This window comes from Anguilla rostrata, unplaced genomic scaffold, assembly GCF_018555375.3.
Source record: "Anguilla rostrata isolate EN2019 unplaced genomic scaffold, ASM1855537v3 scaf0964, whole genome shotgun sequence".
In the NCBI taxonomy this organism is placed as follows: Eukaryota; Metazoa; Chordata; class Actinopteri; order Anguilliformes; family Anguillidae; genus Anguilla; species Anguilla rostrata.
The window spans coordinates 12,958-23,437 of NW_026986326.1; the positions used below are offsets into that span (position 1 = coordinate 12,958).

General features: G+C 43.9%; 1 protein-coding gene across 2 annotated transcripts; it reads right to left on the reverse strand.

Moving 5' to 3' along the window:
• Window positions 1-346: 346 nt before the first annotated feature.
• LOC135246905 (major histocompatibility complex class I-related gene protein-like) lies at window positions 347-10,174 on the reverse strand. Of its 2 annotated transcripts, none has more exons than XM_064320180.1 (5): window positions 10,006-10,174; window positions 3,011-3,256; window positions 2,584-2,874; window positions 939-1,217; window positions 347-775 (listed from the first exon to the last, which is right to left on the reverse strand). In XM_064320180.1, exons 1-5 carry the CDS (start codon window positions 10,061-10,063, stop codon window positions 603-605), a joined length of 1,047 nt encoding a protein of 348 aa, XP_064176250.1. In that variant the 5' UTR covers window positions 10,064-10,174; the 3' UTR covers window positions 347-602. The 2 variants fall into 2 exon arrangements, with proteins under 2 accessions (XP_064176250.1, XP_064176252.1); XM_064320182.1 differs by having other exon boundaries at window positions 353-775; window positions 10,002-10,150.
• Window positions 10,175-10,480: the final 306 nt, after the last annotated feature.

Below are 10,480 nucleotides of genomic sequence, written 5' to 3' on the forward strand. Positions count from 1 at the left end.
TTATCGGGTGTAAAAAAAAAAAATGTTTTTGTGTCAAAAGGTCCGGGGCTGGATGAAAAACATCTGGGGCTTCAGCCCCGGAAGCCCACACCTAGCGAGGCCACTGGTGCCCAGTCCGGATTCTTAGGTTGACTTGTCTTTTGGCTCATGTACACAGTCAGGGAAATTCCACAAACAGTTTTGACTTGACCAACAAGCTGGCTTTAAGTCAATCACACATTAAGAAGTCCTGGAAGCAAATGGACGGAGCGACTTACACAACTTTTTACATAGCATTTTACATTGTATCCATTTATACAGCTGGATATATACTGAAGCAATGCAGGTTAAGTACCTTGCTCAAGGGTACAACGGCAGTGTCCTTACCCGGGAATCGAACCTGCGACCTTTCGGTTCCAAGCCCAGTTCCTTACCCACTGTGCTACACTCCTAATTAGATTTCAATGAGGGAACAGAGTGCTGCACTACACATCAAAAGATTCCTTGCATTTTTCATATAGCAGGTGTTGATTTGCTACCCTGAATCCTGATGAATTCGTTGAGGTATCCCTCAATGTAAGAGACAAGATAAGATGCTAGGAGTGCTCCTTTAGGGACATAATTCATGGTGAATTTCTCCTGTTTCTTACCTGTGTGAGCAATCTGTGCCTCAAGATCCAAATGAAAAACACAGGTGATAAACCAATGACCAACACAAGTGCTGCCATAAGTAACCAGTAGTGATGTCGAGTGTCATTGTCTTGTTTTGGTTGAGCTCGGTCCCATATTTTCCCATCTGCAAAGGCAAAAAGCAGCAATATTATAGTTTGACATCCACACTGACGGTTCATGCAACACTCTTGAACAGTGGTCACGATTTTGTTCCTACAGCACAAATAATTGACATCTGGTTCTGCAAGTCAGCATTAATAGAAACGGGCTCCAGTGAGCAGTTTTACCCCATTTGACCCGTCGTTTAAGACTTCCGAACGGGACTTCACAGCTATACGATGCCTCAGTGCTGTTAGAGATGTCCAAACTCTTTCTCAGCTGGCAGGTCCCATCCCCGTTTGGTCTGATCCCAGAGGACAAAAAGCAGTCTTCTTCAGTGATGATGTCATCATCCCGATAAAGCTCCACCGTCGTGTCTCTGCAGTGAAATCCTGAAACTAGGCAGGTCAGAATAACCTTCCCAGGGTTCAGGGATCTCTTAGCGAATACTGCAGCCATGGGCTGAGCTGAAATGGGTGAAAAAAGAAAAGACAAGTTTTTTGTGCACAAGGAAAGGCCTCTTATTTCTGTATTTTGGAGTAATTATATACTATGTAGTACCAGTCACATATTTACAATACACATTGGCCCTCATTTAGGAAACGAACGTACAGCAGAAAATGGGACGTACGGTCATTTCCACGCAAAGCTCGGCATTTATCAATTTGGACGTGAGCGGAGGCTACGATCAAATCTCAGGTCAAGTCATATTCTGACTGGCATCTAAGCATATGCAGCCACATATTCATCACTTAAAAATATATAGCCTATGGCAAAATATTCTAAAGGCCTACATCGACTGTGTCATATCCCTAACATAAATAGTTATTTTCAAATTGTTTGCAATTAACGGGGTTAACAGTTTTTTGGTGTAGGCTATGAGATTAATTTCTCGTTCATTTTGAGATAGCCTACTTGTTAGGCTATGCTACTGGTGACATAATTACAAGCAATTATGTTAGATGCTTATTCAGTCACCTATTTAAACAAGGGCTTTGACAGTCATCAAATCTCGGCAATGGCAGATCTGGGTCTGTTAGAAGACCTCTACGCGCCCGTAAGACGGAAACGAACGAACCGAAAGCATGTTTATAACATCATTAAAACATCATTAAAATGACAAAATAAATTAACCCTGCAACCGTGTAATTATTTAAATACTAGTAGCCTAGGCCATTAAATTTTTACCATTATCCAGCTCGGACACAGGTGGTGCATCTGACCATTTTTTCTTCACCTATATATATACATATATATATCACGGATGTAAATATTCCAACCTCAGCTGGAGTTCGATTGTCCACGGCAACGCTGTTGACCGCAGCAGTGATTTCCTTCCACACTGCATTTTTCTGAATTCCTTCTATGCAACTTTTCAGGCTGCCAAGTAGAACTAATTGGCTCAGATTCTATTTCTAGGTCGGAGAAATTTCTCTTCTTGGCCGTATTACGCTTCTCCGTGTCCTAAACTCTAGGGGCAAGGCCTCTAAACCGAGAATATATAGGGGCGTGATATTTAAATGACGATTGTTTTAAGCCGCCACATTTATCAACGCCCGATCATTCCTACGCTGATTGGCGAGATACTAACGTTTTATGAATCACACCTGAACCCTGTCGTAAGATGATTTCTGTGCTCGAATCTGCGCTGGTTTCTACGTTAGATTGATAAATGAGGGCCAATGTGATTGTGTCGCAACATGATTTTGTTCTCAACATTAAGGACCTCAATTTGAATATTTCCCCATATATTGTGAAATGATGTTTTAATAATATATTCTACTTCACTATACAGCAATGTATTCCATTTCCCAAAGGGATCATGGTACTAACCTGTCATCTGGCTCTCCTTTGCTTCAAAAGACAAACTGTTTAACAGATGCATCACACAGATGTAATCTATGTAGTTCTTAGTATCCATGGTGATGTCCTGGTCCCTGTTCCAATTCTTCTTCATGGGGACAGCAGATCCTGCTGAAGCCACCCACTGAAGCCTGCTGAGGCTGAAGGACAGGAAGTCTTCTCCATTCCATCCGTACTGAGCAAAGGCCTTCGTAAGTCTTACATCAGAGTCAGGGTTTTGCTCGATCTCACAGCCAAACCTCCCCTGCAGGACGGCAGCACCTGAAACACATGGATGTGTGCAATGCTGTGATTACCTACATGTACTGCATGGCCTTTACTTGGAACTTTAAAACATATTTAAAAAAAAAAAAAAGTGTTTTTTAAAAAAAGCTCAAATATAAAGGCCCTCACTTACCAGACATGTTAAGTCTGGAGTAATTTTTTAAGATGTCAATTCTGCCTCTGTTCCACTGCTCCATATTAAGGCGTTTGACAGACTTCCACAGAGAACGGCCTCGTCCTTCACGCATCCAATTTCTACGGGGCACGCTGTCCGTGCCATTGCTACTGTAGGAGTCGACTTCTTCGCCATCAAGCCACAGGACAAAAGTGAACTCATCAGAATTCACTGCAGTGTAGGTACCCAGAAGGGAGTGAGGAACTGAAAGACAGAGACAGGGAAAGACAGATGTCACAAAGTACCAAATATGATGTTTGACCCAAATCGTCTCTGAGCCAGGACACAAAGTTCTGACCCAAAAATATATAAATAAAAAATGCACGCACACAAGTACACACAATTATTTATGTTTTACTGTTATACAATGCTGCTGCTGCCACCTCTAGTTGAATATATGGTCATTTATGAGGGCTCCGTAGTAACTGGATGATTTCCTCAGAAAGATGTATTTGTATGATGTAAATGGTAAATGGACTGCATTTATATAGCACTTTTATCCAAAGCGCTTTACAATTGATGCCTCTCATTCGCCAGAGCAGTTAGGGGTTAGGTGTCTTGCTCAAGGACACTTCGACGCGCCCAGGGCGGGGTTTGAACCGGCAACCCTCCTACTGCCAGACAATCGGTCTTACCTCCTGAGCTATGTCGCCCCATAGGACATCTGTATACTAAGACAATAATTGCCACAATTAGGGACATTTCATTATTGCTGATGTTATAAGATAATCGATTTACGGTGCAAGTTTTCGGTAATACAAATGATCTCCAGGAATTTTGCGTGCAGATCTCAAGTCATTGGGTTCATTTCACGTCTAGTAGATCTAGCATAGGCTGTTAAATGGAGCTAAATTATCCTGGGAAATCGTGCAAATAAAAGGCATTGTATAATAGACTTAAAATTTGCTAAATGGAGTAAAACCATCCTGTGAAATCACCTTGATAAGATGAATGCAGGCCTATTGATGAAAATAAGACCCAGGATTCCAAGACTTCATAAAATGGTTCATTGGCAGCTAGAGGTACGGCCAATGAAAACGCCTGTGGAGCGGGGCTACACATGTTACTTCGCCTGTCCAACCAGGTATAATTCTCCCCCAAAGTCCAGCAGCAGAACTTTGTGCACAGAACCCGAGATAGACTTTGACTTTTAAATTCCCTTTGTTAATAAAAATGAAGGGGAAAAAAACCCAAATCCCTTCAAACCCGCCAGAGCTGCCACCTGTTCCGCTGTCAACCACCCATCAGCCATTCGCAGATGACGGATCTTGGAAAAGTCTGCCACCACCAGGCCAGATCGCACCATTGGTGAATCAAGTGTCCCAATATGGAGTAATGGATTAAAAAACAGGCCCCTCAAGGGTCCAAAAACCAGGGCAGGCGATGTTTTCCCTTGACACAGCAAATAGGCTATCTGCCACAGATGTAGGACTGCTCAGTAAAAAGGAGTGAGTCCTGCCAAGTCCATTCTGCTCAGTGTCATTAAAAACAAATGCCTCTCCAGGCCCATCCTGCCCACCTTGTGTAACAGGGCACAGGCAACATCCATCCAGCTGTGGTGCTTGTGATACAGCAGGAGTTGGACATCCTGCAAGTGGAAAGCTGCCACCCCGCATTTGAGGTCAATCAATCCTTGGCCTCCCTCATTGATTGGCAGATAGAGCACTGCTGCCCTTAGCCAATGGGTGCCCAGACCAGAAAAAATTAAGCATTAAATTTAAGTGACTTCCGTCTCTCTTCAACTAGGCCCTCCGGAGGGTCCAGTATAGTGAATCGGTGCCATAAAGTGGCAGCAACCAGATTATTGATGATCAGGACTCTTCCCCTATATGATAGCTGGGGTAGCAACATTTCCATTTAGATAACTTGGCACACACTGTCCCCACTATACCCTCCCAGTTTTTATTTTTGTATTCTTCTGTGCCTAAATAAACCCCCAAATATTTAAAACCCGACCTCCCACATTGTATATTACCAGGGAGGACTGGCAAAGCAAAATCTTCCTCCTGATTATATGTTCTACACCATAAAGCTTCAGTCTTCTCCCAGTTCACTCTCGCAAATGAAGCTCGCTCATAAACACCAATACCTGTTGTACAACTTGCACATCTTGTAGATTTTCAATAATAACCGCAATGTCATCCGCATAGGCTGATAACTTTATTGCTTCCTTAGTGGGTCCCGTGTGAACCCTGTTAGTTTCCTCCACAACATGCAGTGTAGAGGTTCTATTGCCAAAATGTACAATTGGCCATATAGGGGGCATCCCTGTCTAATCCCCCTCTGTACCTTAACTGGAACACTTAACCTACCTCCTATTTTTACCATGCATGTGGCACCTTCATATAGTAACTTTACCCAGGTATTTACACAAATACCTCCCCAAACCCAAACATTTTTAGTGCTCTAAATAAATACTGATGATTAACCCTGTCGAATGCGTTTTCTTGGTCCAGGGAAAGAAAACCAAACTGTCCCAAAAATTTTGGCATAATCCCACACATCAAAACAGATTACCATAAATTGATCTATTTGGTACACAATATGACTGGTCATTTTGGATAAGCTTTCCTGAAATAGTTTTCAGTCTATTTGCAAGACATCTGGACAAAATCTGAACAAAGGACAGCAACAGGCCACCAGTTCTTCAGAAGGCCCAGGTCTCTCCCCCCCTAATAATGGGATGTTTTCCCCACATCCCACCATTGTAATAAAATCTCTTATTCTCCCTTCGCTCATTCCAATTTCTCCAGATGAGTTTAAAAGTCACACGAAAAACAGCCTCCTGTAAAAGTTGAGTATTAAATCTACAAACAGAATTCTCCAGGGCAGTATGTGGGACTGGTTTACTGTGATAAAATGATGATTAAAGAAACTAGTGGGGAAAAGATGGGCACACTGCCTTACTCACTTATATTGTCGAAATGTGCTGCTCGTATCCTTTCATCTAATACCTAGGTCCAGGTGTAGAGCTTCACACCTGGGTTTCTCTCCCTCCACACATCAGATAAAACAAAGTGAGCTACAATTCCAGCTAAAACTGATGCAGAAAATGGACTGCATTTATATAGCGCTTTTATTCAAAGCGCTTTACAATTGATGCCTCTCATTCGTCAGAGCAGTTAGAGGTTAGGTGTCTTGCTCAAGGACACTTCGACATGCCCAGGGCGGGGTTTGAACCGGCAACCCTCCGACTGCCAGACAATCGGTCTTACCTCCTGAGCTATGTCGAAAAGAGTAAGGCTCTTCGCCATCTATCCAATAATCAAGAGTGTAATTCAAGTCACCACCTACAACCATCTTCGCTATTTATTTTAAAACAGCATTTAATGTTTAAAAGCCTAACCCGATCCCACCAACTATTAGGGGCATATATCTTAACAAAAACACAAGTGTTTCTTTATTGTTGCCCTAACAATCAGAAGACAGCCTCTCTGTTCTTCAGACCTGGACAATACATTAATATTTGTATTTAGAGTGAAAATTATTGCAACTCCTGCACTTACATTTAATCCATGGCTAAGAGCATATCCGCCCTCCCATCTGCTTCATTGCTTATATCACTATGCATCCCTTGTAAAAAATAAAATAAAATAAAATGTAAAAAAAAAGTTACACGTGTTTGTGTCATTTTAATGTACTCAAATAACATTGCCTGTTTGTCTTTATCCCTAGCTCCATTTACATTTAAAGATCCTATCCTTAGAACTTAGAGTAACACAGAGTAATAGGGAGTAGAGAAAGAAAAGACAAACACATGGAAAAGAAAACAGGAAGCTAGCCACAAACCCATGAGCATTTATTCTAGTCTTTTAAACGATTTAACCCATCCAGTAGCGTTTACACTTTCCCCTTACGAATTGTAGTTCCGTTTTTCTTCAAGCGAAAACGTTTCTGCCTATCAAGAACATCGTAACTAACGCTCTTCTGTGACTCAATAGATGAAACCACGAACATGTCGAGGTCAGGGAAGAAGCCTCCTCAGTCTACCGTCTTCCCCTAAGTGTTGTCCAAGAGGCGTAAATTTGGTTAACAGACTATAGCGTCCCTTCGTTTGACTGACCACAAGAAATATCGGAACCATCTGATGTCCTATCCTCTTCTTCCACTGCTTCATCCGTAACTTCCACCGTTTCCTGTGATATCAGAACTTTGCTGTACCCCCAGCTTAACCGGTGCTGGAACCTCAACCAGACTTCCGTCCCGCGGCTACGCCATGGATGTATAAAGAGAAGGGCTACGCGAGACCACAACACAAAACAAAAAGTTTAAAGTGTTTAAAGTGGCTTTAGTTTATCTAGCTATGCAAAAGAAGAAAAAAGGCGAAGATGATGATGCGTCCGCCCTCTAAATCAGAGTAGGACGGAGAATGGAGAGTTTCGTCTGTCCATTCGGCAAATGCAAGTTTATACGAGCGGGTCCACTTTCTCTTATTTCCGAATGTGTACTAGGCGTTTTGATGACTTGCTGAAACGAGTAGCACCATTCAACAAACATGCGGGAACTCACAGAATTCTCATCTCTACAGAAGAGAGATTGGCGTTGACTCTCCGTACGTTAGCACGTGAATTCGGCCCTCTGAACTCTCAAACGTGACGTAACCAACTATGTGATATTTGGACCAACAGCTGAGAGGGGGAGGTCGGAGAACAAGAAAGAACTTTTCGAAAAGTTCTCCTTGGAGGCCGTCGCACACTGCACCGCAGGAACACTCAAGATCGCGTCTTTTTGTTCGTCAGTTGTTCTGATTGCTTCGTTTTGCCCAAAAAGTTCTACTTCGTACAAAGTATACTGCCTACTTTACCATGTGGAGCACTACTGTCCTGCCCACCACTACTACTCTGGCCTTCCACGATTAACAAGTTATTTTCTTCCCTCTCATTGTCAACTGGTTTTACACCCTCCAAGCCCAGTAATTCTGTGCTCGCCTCCTGTACTGAGGAGGGTCACTCGCCCGGGTCTGTGCTCGCCTCCTATACTGAGAGTGCTTCGCACGGGTCTGTGCTCGCCTCCTATACTGAGAGTGCTTCGCCCGGGTCTGTGCTCGCCTCCTATACTGAGAGTGCTTCGCACGGGTCTGTGCTCGCCTTCTATACTGAGAGTGCTTCGCACGGGTCTGTGCTCGCCTCCTATACTGAGAGTGCTTCGCCCGAGTCTGTGCTCGCCTCCTATACTGAGAGTGCTTCGCACGGGTCTGTGCTCGCCTCCTATACTGAGAGTGCTTCGCCCGGGTCTGTGCTCGCCTCCTATACTGAGAGTGCTTTGCACGGGTCTGTGCTCGCCTTCTATACTGAGAGTGCTTCGCACGGGTCTGTGCTGGCCTCCTATACTGAGAGTGCTTCGCCCGGGTCTGTGCTCGCCTTCTATACTGAGAGTGCTTCGCACGGGTCTGTGCTCGCCTCCTATACTGAGAGTGCTTCGCACGGGTCTGTGCTCGCCTCCTATACTGAGAGTGCTTCGCACGGGTCTGTGCTCGCCTCCTATACTGAGAGTGCTTCGCCCGGGTCTGTGCTCGCCTCCTATACTGAGAGTGCTTCGCACGGGTCTGTGCTCGCCTCCTATACTGAGAGTGCTTCGCCCGGGTCTGTGCTCGCCTCCTATACTGAGAGTGCTTCGCACGGGTCTGTGCTCGCCTCCTATACTGAGAGTGCTTTGCACGGGTCTGTGCTGGCCTCCTATACTGAGAGTGCTTCGCACGGGTCTGTGCTCGCCTCCTATACTGAGAGTGCTTCGCACGGGTCTGTGCTCGCCTCCTATACTGAGAGTGCTTCGCCCGGGTCTGTGCTCGCCTCCTATACTGAGAGTGCTTCGCACGGGTCTGTGCTCGCCTCCTATACTGAGGACGGTCCCTCACCCGAGTCTACCGTCTATCGGCCATTCTCTCCCTCTTTATTCTTACGAGGACACACAATTATATTATAGCCCATATCACCACACTTAAAACTGAACGAAATGCGTAATGAAAGGTGGAACATTTGAAATGGTTACTTTCGTTGCCGGTGCTAACAGCGGTGTTATTTGCACGAACGTTTCCTAAACCCGGAGACCATTTTCAAACAGCCAACTGACAAGTTTTTCAGAAACGTAAAAGACAGCCTTGTTCATCCTCGATGCAGAGTCTATGCTATTATGCCCTACTTGTTCTCCCACTGCCATGAGTGTCTCTTCGATTGTAACCGCCACATGGACGCACCGAAAACCATTGCGAAGGGAAAGGGGTTGCGTTCCCCCGTCAGGGCGGGATGCTATTCCCAAACCTGAACTGCCGCGCTGGGCAGTTCCTACCTGTCGATCTACATTAATTAAACGACAATAAAAAAAGTGCAGTCAGGGAGAAAAATAAAGAGACTACTATAGGAAAGACAAAAAGAAAAGAAATAGGTGCGAAGTGGAAACAAAGCAGAAAACACTGCTCTCACAGGCACCCTCACACGCACGCACTGACTCCAGAGAAAGAGAGAGAGATGCCTTAACTGTGTTGACCGTACACCGGATGCATGGTGCACCAACTCCGTTCTTTTTTATTTTAAAAGAAAACGACGCTTAATAGTTCATATATTGAACAAACCCGAGGTTATCCATTTGACATTCGAGGATGATTGCTAGGCACACTGGCTAAATCCGACAGTCTCACAAAATTAATGAATGAATCGAACGAGTAGATAATACATATACATAATCTCCCGTAAATTAAGGAATAACTGTCACCAATTGTTTATATTCTGGGAGAGTGGTGAGTGCAGACCCAGCTCACATGCGAAATATTACGACAAGGATAACGACAGGTACAAACAGTACAAACAACACACACAGGTTTTACCATTTAAAGCTTGAAATAAATAAATGGCAACGCTAAATGACACATAACAACATTCAATATATCACAAGCATATATCCTACCTGGCTAACTAGAAGAAAAACTAAATAGGGTAGGTGAAAGCGTCAACACCTACCTGCCACAGTGCGCCAAACAATGTCCGAAAACAATAAAATGCTAAATATGCGAAACATTTTACAACACAACTTCAAAAACTATATCCACCCTGGACCATTAGTTATCAATGAATAGCCTTGAGAAATCTTTACACCACACCGTTGCAGCGAGAGTAGGAGGAACTATAGACTGGTTAGACAGGGGCTGGCTGTCGTGCGGTTTCATGTACCGCCCAGCAGTTCCGACTGACAAGGGGAGGATACATTTTAGGACGCTCAGTAAGTGAAAAGCCATGCTTAAAACAAGCTTGCAGGACTATAATTTAAAAGGAAACGCGCGAATAAAGCCCCAGCAGAAGCTAGCCACAAACCCATGTGCGTTTTTTATTGCTTTTATTTAAAATAAAAAATAAAAAGAAACAAAAAAAAAAACTGATTTAACACATCCAATAGCGTTTACACTTTCCCCTTACGAATTGAAGTTACGTTTTTCTT

Bases quoted from the DNA above. Each gene is read 5' to 3' on its own strand.
- LOC135246905 (XM_064320180.1), bottom strand. From the start codon at position 10,063: ATGTTTCGCATATTTAGCATTTTATTGTTTTCGGACATTGTTTGGCGC. The intron at 2,875-3,010 runs GTAAGTGAGGGC...CATGTGTTTCAG, and splicing joins CTCCAGACTTAACATGTCTG to GTGCTGCCGTCCTGCAGGGG. The intron at 1,218-2,583 runs GTTAGTACCATG...CACCCATTTCAG, and splicing joins AAAGGAGAGCCAGATGACAG to CTCAGCCCATGGCTGCAGTA.